The sequence below is a fragment of the Micropterus salmoides genome, unplaced genomic scaffold (genome assembly GCF_014851395.1).
Source record: "Micropterus salmoides isolate LMB-PRFRI ecotype aquatic unplaced genomic scaffold, ASM1485139v1 Ms_hic_scaffold_8, whole genome shotgun sequence".
Lineage (NCBI taxonomy): Eukaryota > Metazoa > Chordata > Actinopteri > Centrarchiformes > Centrarchidae > Micropterus > Micropterus salmoides.
Window position 1 is genome coordinate 37464759 of NW_024044570.1, and position 20963 is coordinate 37485721.

The 20963-nt window shown below is 41.3% G+C and overlaps 1 protein-coding gene across 1 annotated transcript in view; it reads right to left on the bottom strand.

Annotated features, from left to right (window-relative positions):
- lrp5 (low density lipoprotein receptor-related protein 5) overlaps positions 1 to 20963 on the bottom strand; it is an 83425-nt gene that overhangs the window by 12905 nt on the left and 49557 nt on the right. Inside the window, exons 12-17 of the mRNA XM_038705198.1 lie at positions 7186 to 7402; positions 6915 to 7068; positions 5903 to 6038; positions 5134 to 5378; positions 992 to 1176; positions 61 to 209 (exon numbers count right to left, since the gene is read on the bottom strand). Coding sequence (XP_038561126.1) covers positions 61 to 209; positions 992 to 1176; positions 5134 to 5378; positions 5903 to 6038; positions 6915 to 7068; positions 7186 to 7402 — 1086 coding nt within the window. The remainder of the gene's footprint in view (positions 1 to 60; positions 210 to 991; positions 1177 to 5133; positions 5379 to 5902; positions 6039 to 6914; positions 7069 to 7185; positions 7403 to 20963) is intronic.

Genomic DNA, 20963 nt, shown 5'->3' on the forward strand with positions numbered 1-20963 from the left:
TTCAGTATCTTTGGATATATTAAGCCCATTTTTAGTGATGAAATAAAACTTGTTCCATACCTGTAGCACCACAGTGCGATTGAGTCCGCTGCGTTTGTCTGCCCGTTCAATACTGCGCAGATTAAAATCTGTCCAGTAGATAAAATTCCGGTACTGAGTCAGAGCGAATGGGTGGGGGAGGTCGTCGACTATGATCTCCCTCTGAAGGCCTGCAAAACATATGACAACATCTATACACCTGCTCAACATCCATCATTACAGATTTGTACACAAGTAAATGTGGATTAGTTGTGTGTACATCTTTAGAACTGAAGCCTGCAATTAATATGAATAACTGTTGTAGTAATAGTTCGAGATGTAGATGGCAGCGTATGTTGCCCACATGCTCCTCTTGATCTAACAAAGCAGGGGAGGGAGGTGTGGGTGGAGGTCAACAGTCACCATATTTGCTAGCCTCATGAGGTCGGGAATTATCCTGCACCAGGAGGAACCCAGGACCACTGCCCCAGCGTAAGGTCTGACAATTGCCCCGAGGATTTCATCCTGGTACCTAACGGCAGTCAGGGTACCGTTGGCTAGCACCGGGAGGTCTGTGCGACCCTCCAAAAATATGCCTCCCTAGACCATCACTGACTCACCAAACCGGTCATGCTGGATCATGTTGCAGGCAGCATAACAGTTTGCTTATGCTTCCTAACTGGACAGCTTGATATCCCTGAAGTTTATTTGCGATGATGTTATACTGTGATGATTAAGTCTTTCCCCTCATTTTTTGGAGCTGTATATCTTCAAAATCAAATATATTTTTTAAGGATTGTAAAGGATCTGCAGCAAGCATGAGATTACAAAGGCAAGCAGCACCCACTGCTGTGTATGATGAAAGTTTATTATTTAGGTGTACATTTTATATCTGCAAAGAATAGTGTGTGTTGTCATGTTATTGCTCATGCATGGTAACTGCTTGGTTGAGTCTTGGTGCATGTGTCCAAACCTTGCATGTTGGTGCTTTCAATCATGCATGTGTCCAGGTCAGTCCAGTAGAGTCGATGGTCTACATAGTCAATGGTCAGTCCGTTGGCCCGACCCACTTTATCCACAAGGGTTGTGATGGTGCTGCCGTCCATGTAGGCTCTAGCTATACGAGGTCGTCCACCCCACTCTGTCCAGTACATGTAGCTGTTGAGACAAAACACATGCCTTTATTAACGTGTGAGGATGTGATCATAAAATGACATTAGATGCCTCCAGGTAAGCATGTAGACAGCTCTGGGCAATGGCATTATAAAGTCATCATCAAAGGAGTGACCTGTGTTAGGTGTTCAGTGTGTGCGGTTTAGGTGTGATACAGACATTTCGGAGACTGATGAAGACTTAACATAGCATGGTTTATTGAGCCTGAGGAGATACAGTGCTAGCATACAACAAGTGAACATGCATAGTGCCAACACCAAATCTGAAGGATAACATCTTTTGGTCCCTTTTATGTTGTATATCTTCCCCTTTCTTTTTCAAGGTACAAAGTAGATTTAGTTTGTAACTTCCTTCTGCTACATAGCAGAAAATATTCAATAACATAAAAACAATTATAAAAATGGTAACAAAAGTAAACAATATATACGATGGAGCAGTGCTGAGGATGAATCTGAGTTTAAAAGTCTGATAGTTTGGGTCCTGGTGGTGTGGCAGCTGAAACTTCTATGGCCCAATCCCAGTGTCCACACTCACAGACTCTGAGGTGCATTCCCGGTATTCATATCGGTATGACGTGAAACACAGGGGTTACACCAGGTTTAAACCCAGAGTGTTGAGTTTGCTGATCAGTTTCATGGGGAGATTGTGTTGAATGCTGAGCTGAAATCCACAAACAGCATTCTGATGTAGGTGTTGTTTTTCTCACAGAGTGTGAGGGCTGAGTGGAGGGTAGTGGAGATGGCATCCTCTGTGGATCTGTTGGTTCTGAAAGCAAACTGGTGAGGGTCCAGGCTGGCTGGGATGTTGTTCTTTATGTGCTGAAGAACCAGCTTCTCAAAGCACTTCATCAGAATGGGGGTGAGAGTTCAGACTAGACACTGCAGACTTTTTTAGGTACAGGAACGATGGTGGCTGTCTTGAAGCAGGTGGGAACCCTCTCCTGAGACTGTGAGATGTTAAAAATGTCAGTAACAACATCAACTAGCTGATTGGCTCAGGTTTTTAGCACATGGCGAGGAATGTTATCAGGCCCAGCTTATTTACTCATATTCAGTCTCAGCAGGACTCTCCTCACATCTGCTGTGGATACTGACAGGGGCCGGTCCTCTGGAGTAGACTTCACAGCTGACTCTTTGTTGAGGAGATCAAAGTGAGCGTAAAAGGTGTTTAGTTCATCTGGTACTGTGGCCTCACACATGATGGGGGAGCTCCTGCTTTTGTAGCCTCTGATGTTTTTGACGGCCTGCCACATGTCTTTGGTGGTGTTGGTGTTGAGGTCTCTCTCCAGTCTCTGCTGATGTCTCCGCTTTGCCTCTTTGATGCCAGCTTTCAGTCTCGCTCTGGCGAGAGGAATGATTGTATCGTTTTAGTGATCACCACATCATCAACACATTTGCTGATGTCACTGATGATGGATATTCCACAAGGTTTATGTGGCTCTCCTGGGCGGCGGCCTCTCTGAACACACTCCAATCTGTGCTCCCAAAACAGTAGAGCTGCTGTAGCCTCATCTGTCCACACTTTTCACTGTTTTAATTGTTGGCTTGACCCTTTTAATCAGCTGGGTGTAAGTGGGATGAAGAAGCAGAAAACATGGTCTGATAAACCAAAATGGGGACGGAGCAGGGCTTTGTAGCTGCCAGGAATATTGGTGTAGACGTGGTCCAGCGTGTTTGTTCTTCTGGTGGGGATGTGGACATGCTGGTGGAATTTAGGTAAAACTGTTCTGAGATTTGTTTGATTATATGATTGCAACAATAAAAACACCATCAAGTTGTTTTGTCATGTGACTGCTGATGACCTCAAACAGTTCCTGTAGTACATTTTTTGAATTTGCATCTGGAGGAATGTAAACAGCAACAACAAAAACACTGAAGAATTCTCTGGGCAGACAGTATGGCCCAAATCTCAACATTAAAAATTCCACATCTGGTAAACATTGTCCATGCACTTTAGCTGCGTTTGAGCACCATTTAGTTATGATACACAGTCCTCCTCCCCTCGTCTTAACGGACTCTAGTGTCCTGTCTGCGCGGAATAAGAAGTGTGACAGCTTCCTCAGGTACGCTGCTATGCAGCCGGGTCTCTGTGAAGATGAGGGCACAGCAGTTTCTGCTGTCGCGTTGCTGAGCGAGCCTTAGTCTTACTTCCTCAATTTTACTCTCCAACGACCAGACATTAGCCAGGAGTAGGCTGGGGAGTGGGAACGCCTTTAGTCTAAACTTATTTAGTTTCACTCTTCTCCCCGCTCTCTTCCCTCTCTAGTTCCTGTAGGTTTCCCTATTGGGTCATCTTGGCCTTATCCTAGAACAAACAAATCTATCTGATGTTAAGACTTCAATGCTTCATCATATTGGAATCTATTAATATCCACGAGTTATACTCTTATCTGTGGAGTCAGTAAGTTCTTGTAAACATTCTTGTAAGACTCAACCCTGTAAGATTCCCAGAGAACACCAATATCTGCTAGCCTGACGCCTGAGCTACTGTCTCTACCTTATCAGTCTATCTATTGTCTCTCTAACAAGGACAGTTATGTGTGAGAAATAACTAAAGCTGGAAATGTCAGTGAACACTTGTGGGGATAGCTAATGACTCCAAGCAAAACCTGTCTTACCTTTCCTTGTTATATCAATTAAGCCCCCTAAGAATATTCTTTAATACTAGGGAATTTGACACCCTGGCACAGGAACTTAAGGTTCAATATGTAAGAATTGGCCACCTGTGGAATTCATACTCCATACAAACAGGGGGCAACATATCACAAGAGTGACTGCTTACTGTAGCTAGTTAGCTCAGTTGGCCATACAGCTAGCGGTTGTATTGCTCGCTGACTCTGCCTAGTCGGGAGATCTATTTAATCACAATCCAAATTGCAATCCTTTTACTTCAAAGGATAACCTAATTATAAAATAACACGTGTGAATACTTCACCCAAGGAAGAGTCATGTAAAGTAATTTCGTTCAATCAGTATAGCCATCTTGAAGAAGCTACACCGCTCTATTGGTTTGTTGACGCAGCAAGGATCAGCTAGTTAATGAGGTTATGTGAAGTTTGGAAACAGAAGTAAGAAGACATTAAATACTGCAATCTTTACGATATTCTCTAAGTAGATTGTGGACACCTTAGATCACAATCTCTATCAAAAATTGTCAACTGACTGCTCACCCCTGACTGGGAGCGTTGTGTTTACAACTCTAGGACTGGAGCTTTGGACTGCCCAAAGGAGAAGGTTTTCAGACCTGTGGGGGGCACCCAGGGGGAATGCTGGCATGGGAACTGCAACGGAATGGGCACCAGAACCCGAGCTGGTTGTGGGACAAGGGCAGCCAGACCAGGATCAAACACAGCATCTGAGACCGATGGAGGCCAGTTTGTGAACAACGTAGACACAACGGGTTCAGGACAGGTGTGAAGTGGGACAGCAGTGAAAGGGAGGACAGCCCTGGGCGTTACGTGCCCACCACCACAGGCCTGAGTGGGGGTTACAATGGGGTCAGCCCTGGGGTGTCAGGAGCCAAACCTGGCAAGAAAACCACCTCGGTGTTGTTTGACTTAGGCCAGACTGGACAATACAGTCACTCACTATGGCATCTTGAGGTACAAAGTGGCATTACGAGACAGGACAGGCTGAGGCTAGCTGGCTGGCTACACTCTCGCTACCTCAGACACAGTGGAGAGACATGCTACATAAAATCACTAGCGCCATCTTAAACCCTTGAAAGTTGTGGACCTCCAGCATAATACAGGCTTCTGACAGTGAATCATACGAACTGTTCTTATCAACACAGATTTGTTATCCCATATACTGTTCTTCACACACAATGCTGAAAGTTGAACATTAAGAGAATGAAAAAAAATATGAGGGAAGTCAAATAACAAGGCTGTAAATTGTGCACAATTTAGCAATTTTGTTTTAATGACCTTGTTCCGATTCTTACCCATTAGCGGGGTCCAGTGCTAGTGATCGCGGGCTGTCAAGTGAGCGCGGGTTGTCAAGATCCTTACAGACCAGAACCTGCCGATACTGGCCATCCAGCTGGGCCACCTCGATGCGGTTTGTGCCCGTATCAGCCCAGTAGATGTTATGACCCATCCAGTCAACTGCCATGCCCTCTGGGTAGTCAAGTCCAAACTCTATGACATGTTCTACAGAACTGCCATTCATATATGCTCTGCTGATTGTCTGAGAGAAAGAGAAAGGAATTAGAGGGGAGTGAGTGAGAGGAAACAGAAAGAAAGAATTTCCTTTCAACTCCCAATTTCTTCTGCTGTGTTGTTATTAACGTTCCATCTTTAGTAGGAGAACAGTCTCTGCTGCAACGTTAGTACTGGGGATAGCCACTGTTAATCTAAAAAGCTGTGAAAGTAGATATATCTTTTAAACTGGACTTTGTGTTAAGGTATTTTCTTCACCCGACAAGTTTTGGCTGGGAGTTTAGTAAAGTGCTGCAGTGTCAGCTGGTCTCACTGGTTAGTGCTGGAGTTCGGTACGCCACTCCACTAATATCAGCTAGTGTCTGGGTGATGGGCTACAAACATTACACTGGTCCTAGTACTGCATTACACTTCTGCGGTTCATAAATTTATTATGTTGTATTATGTTAAATCGATTTTTGGCATTTGTGTCATGTCATGAAATTACCAACTTGATCTGACACAACTTAGATTCAAACTCAAACTTCAATAAATTTCTACAGCCCAGCCCACCTTGGCCTGTATGTCTGTCCAGTAGATTCTCCTTTCAGACACATCAAAGTCGAGAGCAGAGGCCTCTTTAACTCCTGTCAGAGGAATGGCTACATCATTGCTGTTGGTACCCAAAGATATACTCCTGATGTTGTCCCTGAGGGAAAAAAACATGAGACAATGTTTTTAAAGAGCTGCTTTCATTTTTGCAAAATTCAATGCAAGTTAGGACCTTACCAACATTAAGTCATTCATTTGTTCCTGTTCAGAGTCAGAAAAGGGCAGGGCTGTAACAAGACAAGCCCAAGCTCATGCAGGTTTAAGATCGCATCGATACCGAGTGGAAACAGGCATGAAACTAAGAAAAGATTGAGACAATGAAAGACTTAAAGAAACAAAAACAGTGGCCATTCAATATTCGTCATGCTGTTGTTCATAGTGAGAGTTAGCTATAATAAAACTTCAAGCAGTAAAGTTTTTTGTTTTTAGAAAAGTTTGAAATGTGATGGGAGCATAGAAAAATGCAATTTCATCATCTTCATCAAGTTCATCATAGTGTATAATAATGCAGCGCCATTCATCCACCTTGATAATAGCAATACGGCAGGCTGTAAAATGGAATGGGAGATGACACATGATTGGTTTAATTCATCTTACTCCCAAAACACACCTATGATTAATTAAGAGACTACCCTTTTGTGCCTTGCGCCTTACTTTGCACTGTTTAATTAGCAAAAGTGGAGCTAGACACGCCCTAAATGGACTTTAGACCATGTGCTATAGATTGTTTAAATATGGCCCAATTTCTACACAGACTTTGGCTCAAATAGTATAGGTTACAGCCCCGCAAAGAGGTAGGAGCCTTATCTAGGAAGCAGGAAATGGTAATCATTCAGATGTTTTGGTATCCTTGTACTCGTTCTATTTTTTGTATGTATTTGGAGAGTGTGAATATAATTTGTACTGGCAGCAGGTAACAGAAACAGTGGAATAGGTCTTTTTAGCTCTATTACAGGTTGAAAGGTATGCGTACCTGTTGGTAAAAAGCAAGAAGGCCTCAGGCACTACACAGGTCTGCAGGTCTGAGAGGAGCTCCATCCCCATGGGACAGGCACAGCTGACAGCCTGCCGACACCAGAAACACAGATGGCTGCATCCGCCATTGTCCACCGCACAGCCATTTGTACCTGAACAGATTAAAGGAGGGAAAGTCTTACCATTTCTTTCAAATTGCGTTTCACATCTTTTACTTATTTTTGCTCAGCATATCCTACTGCTGTTAAAAAATCTCCTGTCCTCCTTACCATGTGTCTCTGTGACTTTAGTGGCCTTTAGCCCCATTAAATCTGGCAGCTGATCGATGATGATCTCTCGCACAGCCGTGGCTTTGTGTACCCTCTCAATGCTGCGTCTTTGCCAGTCAGTCCAGTAGATGTAATCACCCAGCAGAGTAAAACCAAAGATATGAGGCAGCTTGTCCTCTAGCAGAGTCTGTCTGTTACTGCCATCCACATTGATCACCTAAGGCAGGAACAGACAGAGGAGACAGGAAAATGTTTAGAGCTTGAATAGTGCGTGTTAAAAACTAATTTTTATGGCCTTACAGTCAAAAGAAGTGCCAGCTATGGTAAAATATAACACTGAATTTCCCCTTGCAGGATTAATAAACTATATCTTCTTCTTCAAAACCTACATTGTTTGTTTCAAGCTACAACTAAATTATAACATTGATAGGGAGTGTTCGTGTCTATAATGTAAATTTCTGGATATTAGCGTGTTATATATGTTATATATTAATCTGCAATTGTCTGTAGTGGTCCCAGTAATATTTGTTTTTGTAGTGTACTGAAGTATTGATTTTGGGTATGGGTAAAACCGTATTTGATTGTAGAGCTGCGAGCAGCGCATATATCTGCTAAGCACCTCCTCTGGCTCTCTCCCTCTGTCTCTCCCACAAACACATTGATAACAGAATGTTTGTAAATAGCCCCTCCTGTTTGTGTACAGTCTGAATCAAAACATGATCATGTGCCCTTGCATTAGAAGCTTTTTTGTTTACCGCACTTAAGCCAAACATACAGAAAAACTATGCTGCTATGTTTTGGTGTTTACATGCTGTCCTTTCTGTTCGTGTTTCAGCGAGGGCGGGGTTGTACGTCTCCACCAACAGACACACACACACACACACGCACATGCAGACACACATACAAACTTGCAGTCATATCAAAGATGTCATGCAAGTGCACATCTCTTCAACACGCTTTGTGGCTGTGTGGGCGGAGTCAGATATTCTGTTAGAAACAACAATGCAAAAATGCTAACATTTAGTGCGCCGCGTCTACGATGACACCACGTGTTCGTAACACACCCGCTCCACGTCACTAGTAGTTTCAAGGGGTCGACCACCCACCCTGAAAAAAATCCTGGGGCAAACACTGGAACATGTGCAATTAACACATCGCAAAAGCCTGAAACGCAGTGAATAAGAGTGAATATTTAGGGATGGGCACCGAATAGCAGTGTTAAACAGGCCCCGAGGCTAAAGACCATAGTGTTTATTCTCTGGGTGCAGCTTCTGCCTGCTCTCTGTGTCGGCTATAGACAAAGCTGTCTGTCTGTAGTCTAACTGCTCAACTTAGTTGACCACATACCTTAAAGGTATTTTTCCTTTGCCCCACTCTAATGCACAAATCCATCAGCCAGTGATGATCTTACTGTATATTACAGTGATGAACAGGCAAAACACAGTGAATCACATCACTGACACACACAAATGTAATTTCTCACAACCTGTCTCTCTGTTCTGCCCATATTTGTGTGTGTGTGTGTGTGTGTGTGTGTGTGTGTGTGTGTGTGTGTGTGTGTGTGCGCGCATATCAGTCACATCTATTACTAGGCAACTGAAAAATGATACAGGCAACCCTGCCAACAAATTCCTCGCAGTGTTTGTGTATGTGTGTGTGTGTGTGTGCATGTTGTGTGGAAAGTGAAAGCTGCAATTGACAAGGCTGCAATTAGAACTTGTGTCCAGCCCTCCTCCTCACCGCCTGTGCTATTACTGGACTGGCGTTGCCTGAAATAGACAGTGTGTGTTTGTGTGTGTATCTGTCACGCGCTGCCTTAAGTTCTTCAGTGTGCCATGCCAGAGATTTCACAAATGGGAGGAATTCTATTGGACAGTTTGCGACACTGTGTGTATGAGAAACAGATACATTAAAACTGAATGCTTGGAAATATTTTAGTGTAGTATATAGCAAGCCTGCAGCTGATGGAATCTATTGGTGTGAGTGAGCCAGGATTAAGATGCTAACAGGCTACTTGTTTCAAATCACAGGCCAATTTCTGAAATATTCCAGCTCTTTTCTTTCTCATTGCAGCCTAGGTCATGCAGAACGAGCACCGGAGGGTATACAACCCTGTTTAGACTGACACTGCGCAGGTGGCTCTGGCTGAGCAATGCAATCATCTAGCACCACACTGCATTTGCCAATCAAATGCCTGTAAGTGCACATTTCCAGTAGATTACGTTGTAACGTTGCATCTGCTGTTTAAGTTGAAAATGGACAAACAACAAATTGGTGTTCTGAAATATAGCTTGCAGTTAAAGAACAAATAAAAAAATAGAAGAAACTAATGTGCATTATCCAAAAAAAGTAACTTAAGCCAATACAAATAAGCTACTGATTATAAAATAACCCCAAAACGTGCATGCACCAATCAACAACTTAAACAACATCTGGACACAGTTTCTTTTTGGCCAGGTTTTCCGTTTTCTCCCTGTGAACATGACAAAAGAGGAGAAAAAACTAAATCATGCTTACATATATGTTGCCTCAGCAGGGATGATATTACAAGTTGATTGCGCAAATGGAAAAAAAGATCATCTGCAGGTTTCTTATGATATTCTTAGAGAAAGTTTGCACAATTATCAGAGAACTGTTAAAGCTGAGAAGACCAAGTATCTCCCAGATTTTATTTCAAATAATTGCCACAAATCTCATGTTCTTTATAAAACAATTAACTCTGTTCTTAATACTCCCCAATCCATCTATTATGTAGCATCCTCTGAGACCTATGAAAAATTTCTCCATTTTTTTGAGGATAAGATTGCCTCAATTAGAGCAAGCATCTCACTTCCGCCTTTTGACCCCTCCATTTCTATAGAGTGTGCAGCTGTTTTCAACCGATTTGAGTCTGTATCCATTTCTGCTCTCAAAAATATTGTCCCACGTTTGAAACCCTCAGTTGTCCAAATGATATTGTCTCACCTCGCCTTTTTAAAGAGGTGTGGGACACTATTGGACCTAAAATCCAAGAAATTATAAATAGCAGCCTTTATTCAGGTTCTGTACCAGCCTATTTTAAACAAGCAGTGGTGCTGCCACTCAAAAAAAAACAAAACAAATTTGGACACATCTGCACTTTGAAACTATCACCCTATCTCTAAACTCCCTTTTGTCTCGACGATTTTAGAGAAGGCAGTTCTAGATACACATGTTGTTCCTGAGGTGTTCCAATCTGGTTTTACGACGATTTTTACCACGATTTCATAGCACTGAATCCGCACTTTTAAGAGTTTTTAATTATCTTTTAATCTCAACTGACTCTGGAGATTATGCAATTCTTATGCTTTTAGATCTTACAGCAGCATTTAACACAGTTGACCACAGTATCCTTATTTCTCGCCTTGAGCATGGCATGGGGATTAAGGGTACTGCCTTAGAATGGTTTAGGTCATACTTGTCAGACAGATTTTAGAGTCAGTTTTGGTGGCTCTATTTCACCTTCATGTGTAGTTGTGGAGTGTGTGGAGTTCCCCAGGGTTCGATTCTCGGAACAAATCTATTTGCGTCCCCTTGGATCTATCTTAAAAAGACATTACATCAGCTTCCATCTCTACGCAGATGATTCGCAAATCTACCTGCCCATCAAAAGAAAAGATAGTAGTCCCTTAACAAGATTGGTTGGCTGTTTTAATGATATTAAAGCCTGGATGGCCTTAAATTTTTTAAACTTTAACGAGTGTAAAACTGAGGTCATGGTTTTTAGACCCAGTGGCGCCTCTGATGTCTCACAAATAGACCTGGGCACTTTGCAACCTTATGTTAAGTCTGCACTTAGGCTCCGTGTATGAATGTGTGTGACTGGTGAATGCAGATGTAGTGTAAAAGCGCTTTGAGTGGTCGAAAAGACTAGAAAGGCACTATACAAGTACGGAGCATTTACATTTAAAATGGATTGTGATTTTAAAATGGAGAAGCAGATCAATTCTGTTGTGAAAGCAAGTTTCTTTTAACTTAGGCTTCTTACTAAGCTTAAGCCCTTTTTATCCCTCACAGACTTTGAGAGGGTGATATATACATTTATCACAACACGCCTTGACTATTGTAATGCTCTGTATGTAGGTGTTAGCCAGGCCTCCCTCTCTCGACTACAACTGGTGTCAAAATGCTGCCGCTCGTCTCCTTACTGGAACTTGTAAGCGAGATAACATCCCCCCTGTTCTTGCCTCTCTTCACTGGCTCCCAGTTAATTTTAGGATTGATTTTACTATTGTTTGTTTTTAAAGCCCTTCATGGACTAGCTCCAGTCTATATCACTGATCTGTTGAAGCCACATGCTCCTTCAAGGTCATTCTCTTCTCGTTGTCCCTAAAACACGGCTCAAGCAGGACTGAGCTTTCTCAGTCACAGCCCCGAGACTGTGGAATGAATTGCCTCTTCATGTCAGACTGGCACCAAGCCTTCCGGTTTTGAAATTGCGACTTAAAACACATTTTTATTCCTTGGCTTTTAATCTGGCATAAGAACTTTATGTTTGTCTGGTATTGTATTTTCTCTATTTATTGCTTCATGTCAATGTACAGCACTTTGGTCAACCTGGTTGTTTTAAATGTGCTTTAGAAATAAAGTGTGTTTGATTGATTGAGTTTGATTTACAGGAGAAACAGATCTGAAAGCTACACAAAATACCTGAGAGCTGCACTGCATTAGATTCTATTACATTTGTTTATGTTGAAATGTCACATAATACCTGAATTTTGTGTTTCCTTTTCCATAAATAAAGACACCACAAATCGGTGCAGAAACTTTCACCAGAATGCAAGAAATTAAGTGTTTAAAGATCAAAATTTCCTGGGGGAGGTTCCCCCATACCCCCCACTCATGTTGGTATTGATGATATCTTTAAAACACAGTTTAAAGATCTTTTGTCTCATTCTCATAAACCTAATAGCAAGTACCACTGATATCTCGCAAGCTAAGTGTCTCTTAATACTACTTACTAATCTGAGCCCTTATGTCCCCACCACTTTTCAACACAAAGGGACGCCCTTGGTTAAAAGAGTACATGATACAACAGCTGGGTGTACCTAGTAAAAACAGTTTCAAACCATCTTCATTTAGAAGTGTTTACATTGTTTGTTAGTCTGAGCATTGACACAGTACAAAAGAAGAAAAAAGACAGAAGAAGAAGAACAAAGGAAAAAGTGAATATACCAAAACGAGAAGTTTAAGAGGAGAACATATGACTAGAGAACATATGACTAGAGATTTAATATTAACTCTGCAACTCACATTCTTGTGTTGCAATGAGCCAGAAAATCTGCAACAACAAAAAATGCAGAATAAGAATAAGTGTTGTTGTGATAAGCAGCAGTGTACCCAGCTATCTGTTTACTGAAATATCCATTCAGAGGGAGGGGGTGGGCAAACAGAGAAAATCCACTTTGATGGGCCTCTGATCCAAGGGAGGTTCCTGACCCCTCCACAAAAAACTATTCATTTATCACTGTGACACAATTAGACATGGCCATCCCAGTGAAAAGATGGCAGGGAGACTCCCTTTCTCTGCCCTCTCCTCTCTTGCTTGTTCTTTCTCTCCACTGGCCTTTTCAGGAAGAATTATGCGCTGGGTGTGTTTGTCTCCCAGTCTTTTTTCATTTTGGGTGTGAGAATGTCTCATTTCTTGATGGACATGGGGGAAAAAGGACAAAAAGACAGAAAGAGAGCAAACAGAATATGAACAAAGGTCTCATCGGGAACGCAGGGAGAAGTCAGACCGTCACAGGACAGTTCACATACGCTCACACACACATGGATATTCTCTAACAAACATAATGAAACACACAGGAAAGTCGCACGGTGTTCACATACAACCCAAAAACCTTCACTGATATCTCTGACTTCTTGTGTGTCCACAAAACTCCCATCTGTCATTAACTATTCCTTGAATTCTAAGGCACAGGATCACCTGAGTAATAAATAAATACATAACATCAATCTCTGGGAGGCTTATAGAGAACTGCACCTAGTGTTGCATCTAAAGATTATTTTCATTATTGCTTAGTTGTTTGGTCTATAAAAAAAATAATAAAACAGTAAGAAAATGGCCATTGCAATTTCCCTGAGCCCAAAGTGAGGTTTTTAACTAACAGTCCAAAACCCAAAGGTATTCACTTTGAAATTATATAAAACAGATAAGAGCAGCAAACCCTCACACACGATATGCTGCAACAAGAGAATGTTTTGCATTTTTTCTTAATGATTTATGTCAGTGATTTTAGGCTTATATTTAAGGCAGGCCTTTATTTCCCTCTGACTGGATACATTTAGTCATATTTCAGCATGAAGCCTCCTTGCTTCCTGATCCCCTCCTGCTTAACATTTTTAGTTTTGTTACTGAATTACGCTGTTTATACAAACTCAACACTTATACTCATTTCAAACTAAAAGCCCTCTAGTAATTTCCTAACAAGGCTTTTACTGTGAAACATTTGCAGGACAGTGTTTCAGTCACTTAAACGGTTCCCAGTGAGCACTTCAAATGTAGCTGCTGCCATTCTATGGTACTTGTATGTTACTACAAAATACAGTTAGCCTGAGACATTCACACACAGGACAATTACGCTTTAGATGATTAATCCAGTAGAACACATTGAAAATAGACTTAATAAATTGTTGAATATATTAAATGAAAGAAATACATTAAGTATGCACATTATATGACACATCAGGAATTTTTCTACCCTCATTCCCACCCCCCCAATTTATTCCATTAGCCATCAGCTCGTAAGATATTAATTACCTGACTGTAATCCTAAACTCTGCTGGTCTGTGGTCAGAACACACACATTCATGACACACAACCACAAACACTCAGTGCTATCTGTTTCCTACATAAGCAAACAGAGAACGTAAAGACACCCTGTCAGTGTTTACTTATGTGTGTGGGTGTTTCATAATGGGAGTCTCAGGAATGTGCAACCTGAGACTAACCAATGTGTGATGGATGATACACTCAAGTCATCCAAGAAGAGAAGCGGTTGGCAGCAGCCACCACTGAGTTCCAGCTGTTTTTGGCTGTGGCTGTGCTTGATCATAAAAAAACTGAAAAATCTATGACGTTCCCTAGGACACATGGCCCAGAATTACAAGACTATGTCACTCAACCCCCACCCCACCCCACCCCACCCCCACACCACCCCACCCCACCCCCACACACAAACACTACCCCCTGACATATAAATAGCAGTCAACTGTCAACAGTTTGGAGTATGAAAAGATTGCAAGCCTGCAAGTGAATGTAGAAGTAGTAGAAATAGTACAATACTAGTATTACTAACTTTATTGACTGTGAATGTAGAAGTAGTAGAAATAGTACAATACTAGTATTACTAACTTTATTGACTGTGAATGTAGAAGTAGTAGAAATAGTACAATACTAGTATTACTAACTTTATTGACTGTGAATGTAGAAGTAGTAGAAATAGTACAATACTAGTATTACTAACTTTATTGACTTTGACTGTGTAGTTATTGTTGCTCTCTCGTATCATTCCTGTGTTTTCTTTGAGAGTGCTATCTCTGCACACACGAATGTTCAAACAGAAGTAATCACAAAACAGCATATCACTGAAAACACCAGTAAAATATTTATTCAGGTTTCTCTTCCACACCCGCCCTCTCACGGGTCTCAGTCAATGAGCTTGTTGATAATTTCCATCCAACCATCCATCCATCGTCAACCGCTTATCCTGCGTACAGGGTCGTGGGGGGGCTGGAGCCAATCCCAGCTGACATCGGGCGCAAGGCGGGGTACACCCTGGACAGGTCGCCAGTCCATCGCAGGGCCACACATAGACGAACAACCACTCACGCTCACACCTAAGGACAATTTAGGGTAACCAATCAACCTAGCCTGCATGGGGTTTTTTTGGACGGTGGGAGGAAGCCGGAGCACCCGGAGAGAACCCACGCAGACACGGGGAGAACATGCAAACTCCACACAGAAAGGCCGGGGTAACCAGGGTTTGAACCCACGACCTTCTTGCTGTGAGGCGACAGTGCTATCCACCGCATCACCGTGCCGACCTTTTGTTGATAATTTCAATTCTAAAATTACAAATATTATTGATGCCATTGTCAGTGTTGGGCAGTATGCATTACTATAATAATATTACTTTTCCCAGTAACTAAGTAGTGTAACTAATCACTTTTCTAAAAAGGTAATATTATTACTAGTTACTAAGGCAAGTAACGCTGCGTTACTCGTTACTGAATGCACCATCCTTGACGTAAATCCACGACTGTGCGGCAGCTCAGCGGCACCGGACTTTGTTGTTCATGTCCGCTAACACCGAAAACACTAAAGGAAGAATGGAGAACGAGGGAGAGAGGCGTTCTTTCCACAGCTCCAATTCTGTGGGTAACACTGGACAGTAATATAGTAACTTAGTTACTATAACTAATAGTTACTGTAACTAATAGTTACTTTTATCACCCAGTAATAAGTAAAGTAATATTACTTTTTAAAGGAGTAATAAGTAACTAATATATTACAATTTCTGAGTAACTTGCCCAACACTGGCCATTGGACCGGCTAAGGTGAAGGCAGTCCCTGCACATTTTGGAGTGGCCTTTTTATTGTGGCCAGCCTAAGGCTGTGCAATCCCCATGCTGTCTGATCAGCATCTTGATATGCCACACCTGTGAGGTGGATGGATTATCTCGGCAAAGGAGAAGTGCTCACTAACACAGATTGTTGACAGATTTGTGAACAATATTTGAGAGAAACAGGCCTTTTGTGTACATAGAGAAAGTCTTAGATCTTTGAGTTCAGCTCATGATGAATAGGAGCAAAAACAAAAGTGCTGCGTTTATTTATTTATATATTTTGTTCAGTGTAAAAGTTAAAAAAAATTTAATTAAATTTTTAAAAAGTAGATAAGATACCAATGTCTTCTGTTTTTTAAGAATTAGTTTTGTTATTAGTAATACAATTTAAGTTAATTTTAAGTAGCTTGTATAGAAAATAAGTTGACAATCTATTGTGTGTCTCCTTCACATGGGACAGCAGAAACAAACACACTGTGCTGTGGGCAAGTAGCTGCTGTTGCTTGTGCACCACAACAGTGCTTACATCAGACCACAATATTACCATTCTAATGGGATACATAAGATCAGCCACAACACACACGCACACACAGATGTGGGCCAAAGGCTGAGCTCCCAGAGGAAATGAGACATGCAGCTACTGTTATTTTGCGGTGACAGGGATGAGGGAGAACATACAGCAGAGAGACTGGGAAAGGGAAGCAGGAGGGACGAAACAGGGAGAAGAGCTGGCAGGACACTGTGGAAACTCTGAGCAACAACAGGTGTTTCTGTTATTTCTCTAACCTGAGAGCTGGGGCCTGTCCACGAAGCAGGATTTGAGCTTATCCAGATAACTTCAGGGTTAACCCTGGGTTTTCAGTACCACAACGGTGGTTCACTTCTTAACAGGGTAAATCGCCATGGTAACTTATGCTGAATGGCTAACCTGCTCTGGAGGTCAACTCCATAAAAACACCGACTACTGAACAATCAGCTCTCTTGGAAAATCACATCACAATCCATAGAAGATCCCACAGACTGGTTTAGAGGCTGCTTTTATGTTTGCTGCGGTTATGCAGAGAAACTTTTGTATAGTGATATCATCAGAGACTGATTGAAAAGCCTTGTAAGCTACTAATTATTGTTAAGTTTTTACAGTAAGCTTACTTACCGCTTTGAAATGTGTTTTATATTTTTTATTTGCTCCCAAGTCTGTTTCACACAGCCTGTCACAGCCGTTAAAATAAATGGGTTTAATTTTTTTATGTGAGGCTGAATATTATGAGCATATATTGGAATTAAGTTTAATATTTATTTTAGGTTAGTAGCTATCTTGTAGCCTATTATAGAGACCCCACCTTCTGCGATGTTGGCGCAGGAGAGTTTTAAGCAGCCTAAATGTTGAGATTCAGTCTTTCGACCACTATTGGAGCACCTTTTATGGCATGAATGGAATGTTTGAAACATTTTTGAGTCTGTTAAATAAATTAATCTAATTTTTTAAGTGACGAGTAGTTCTTAAAGTGAGTTGGAACAATCACTTATTCAGCGCCCGAGTCTTTTAATGTGGAAATGCTGACACACATCCAAGCTGAAAGAATAGGGCTAATTTACATATTCCATAAGAAAACATCAAATCAACACATCAGGTTACGCCTGTTAACTTGTCAGCGATTTTCTGTCTTCCTGCCTGTGTCAGCTGCAGCTGTGTTACTTACACGTTGTCTATTTGTCTAATATTACGGTTAGCTCTTGGTTTGTAAAATATGCTGCTCTGCTGCCAGTGGACTTGTCCATGTTAACGCTACCTCTTTTATGTAAACATGCTCATGTCTGGATTGGAAAACCCTGGGTTGACTGCAGTTTCAGTGGCGCAATCAATCAGTCATCATGTCACCACAAGGAAAAACTCCAAACCTCTGAACTTTCAGGTTGATGATTACAGATTTGATATTGAACAGTATATGAAATGATTATGATGGAGTATGGTGTGTGATACTACAGTGTTATATGATAACATATGTCATGTTCAGGGGGTGAACACTATCTTTAATCTATTATATAGTGCACTCCCATACAAAACACCCTGCAAATTTCAGTTGTGTCAGAGGAGGTGCTGAGCGAATATATGCGTTTCTCGCAGCTCTACAATCAAACACAATTTTACCAATTTGAAATAGTAAAAAAAAATCGAAAATCAATACGTGGCAGTCAGTGTTGGCAGGCTGCCACAAATAAATAAATGTATGGAAAATACTGCACTTGGTTGCTGTAGATTTCAGACCGTGACTGGTGTTTAAGAGAGAGTGGGGTACAGTTTGTCAGAAGTGATGCAGCTGCATTATTCTCTACAGTAGTATATATATTTAACTCTAGCCAGTAAAGTTGTTTGATTAGATCTGCTGTCATTTAGGATGATATATCGGATGCCAGATATCGGCTGGATTAATCGGCCGACCAATTCACTAACCACTACAACTATTGGTATGGAGTTTATCATAAGATAATATAGGACATGGAGACTAGTAACCTTCCAAGAAGGTGTCACGTTGGAAAAAAAAACGTGTAGGCACATTTTAGAAATGAATGCTCTCGATTGAATATTCTTCTTCTTCTTGATTAGGATATCGGATAATCGATACCGTCATTAGTCTGGTCTTGAATTATTTTTATCTTAGACTGAGCTATATAGATATACTTAAGGTTTTGGCTGTTATATTTGAGATCCCTTAAACACATTTTACAGGATAATGGGGTGTTACTTTGATGATACTGTGGATGCCATCCAGTTCATTAAAACTTCAGGGTTCTTAAGGATTTATCTCCAGATGAGCCAAATGAATATGCTGCCTGTATTTTCTTCCCAGGCTCCATAGAAATGACTGACTCATTGCTATATATTTTATTTAAAATTAGTGTGCTCCAGGTGAGTGACCTGTAAAAATTCTTTAACCACATCATTGCACGCAAGTGAACAAATAAACAGAAGCTAGCAATTTTACAAAGATTATTCACCCTGACAAGAGTTTTAGAAAATGGTCATCTTGGCCCAGGCCTCTTAAAGGACCAGCGTGTAGGCTTTAGTGGCATCTAGCGGTAAAGTCACAAACAACTGAATACCCCTGGCCTCACCCTACCCTTCCAAGCCTATAGGAAACCCCAGAGTGGCTGTGAAACTCACGAAAGACACGAAAGGCCCTCTCTAAGCCAGTATTTGGTTTGTCCATTCTGGGCTACTGTAGAAACATGGCAGTGCAAACAGGGCTGACTCTGTGGAAGAGGACTTGCTCCCTCTGTAGATATAAACTCTCGAACACTTAAAATCACTGTTAAAAACACATCTCTTTTCTTTGGCATTTCCTTCGAGTTAAGTCAGTTATTATCCCTGGCGATTTTAATATCACTATATATTATACTGTATGTTCTAATGTTTTATTGCTGTACTTTTACCGTGTAATTACTGTTTTATTGTTGTATTTTTAACCTGCAAAGTACCATGGCCAACCTTGTTTTTTTAAGTGTGCTATAAAAATAAAATTGATGTTCTTATTTTCTGGTGATTATATGATGATGAAGACATTCTTATGAATTATATTCAATTTCTGCCATATTCTGCCAATAGAACCCCCTAAATCTTACATACTGGTCCTTTAAGTGCTGCTCTTGGTTGAAAACTACAATCAAGCTTTGGTTTTTGGTCATGCTGTCCAAATTCTGTCCAAACCTCCAAGCCATCATCAATTACTAATTAAAATATAGTCATACATTAGGCTGCATGTGCACTGAATTATGTAGGGTTAGGGTTAGGGTTAAATTATGATGGAAATTGGAATGTAGAAAATTATGTTGGAAAAACAGGATTAACTAATTAATTAATTGGCAGATACTCAATATTAAAAGTTTCAGAACTGCTTCAGGGTGAGAAAAAACTGCAACCTTGGAATGAACACATTTTACTGCAATGTATATAATAATAATAATAATAATAATAATGCACACATGGTATGAACATGCAGTGTTTAGACTTTACTTGGACGGGCCACCCAGGTATACTAACGCCGCCCATTTTAGCATTTTGCAGAGAAACACAGACAGAGTTGTTAACTGCTATTACGTTATATTTATATTAATAATTATATATATTTTACATGCAAGGACCAGGTAAAGCAACAGTGAACAGTAAACACACCAGTGCAGATGTCATTCAGTACCATGTTAGTTTCAATCATTTTGATAGGCTCCGTCATTAACAGGCCTCCTCCACATGGAACTGAAGGGAAAAGCAAGGGGAGCCGATTCAAGTTGTGAGTAAACAGTAAATAAGGAGGAGAATGAAGTAGAATAGAATTGAAGGTTAAATAAGAAACATGTATAAGCTTGACATATTCATCAAGCATCTCCAGTTGGCTGGTCAAACCAGTGAACAGACAACTTAGTCAGCGAGTTGGAGCTGATTTGTGTCTGTTTGCCTGTCCTTGAATGCCTGCTCCATCATTACCACTGCCAGTGTTTTAAAGAGAGGCTCCACCATTCATAAAGCAGTCTCAAATCCGCTTACAATGCCCTCACAGGGAATAAAGCATCAGGGCAGCACAGAGCCACTCAGAGGACGATGTCCAAAAAAAACGATCAATTTCAACAACATTTCAATTTTTTATGTAATCGATCCACACTGTCCCATTCTCAACACAGGAAACAATATGATATGGGTCAGGGCTGCGTGCTGTGAGGCTGCTGTCTGTGCTAACTGCTGAGCCACCCAGCTGTCACAGTGCTGCTATCGATCTTCATGTAACGGTTATTTTCTAGGTAGAAAATGGTCGGCGTCTTGTGTGCTTGTTTCTGCTGCTCATGTATGACTAGTTGGGTCAACCATCCACAAAGGCAGGGGGAGGTCCGCTCCCCCTGGTAGTGACTCCTTCTGTATAGCTTCCCTACGCTGAACTTGTTGGGGGGGTCCATCTTAAGTTTCAGGAACTGGATTTCAGATTGGAGGGCCTCATTGTCCCTGGTATTTAGCTGGAGCAGAAGTTGGAGCTCGTCCACCTGATCTCTGAGTTGGTCTTCATTCTGAGCGGTAAGAAGCTGATGCTGAATAAATGAGCTTTTTTCAACATGAAGCTTTCTGCTCAGCTCCAACATCTGACAAAGCAGTGCTGCGTTTTCCTGGCTCACAACCTCTTTCTGAACCATGACAGTCTCACACT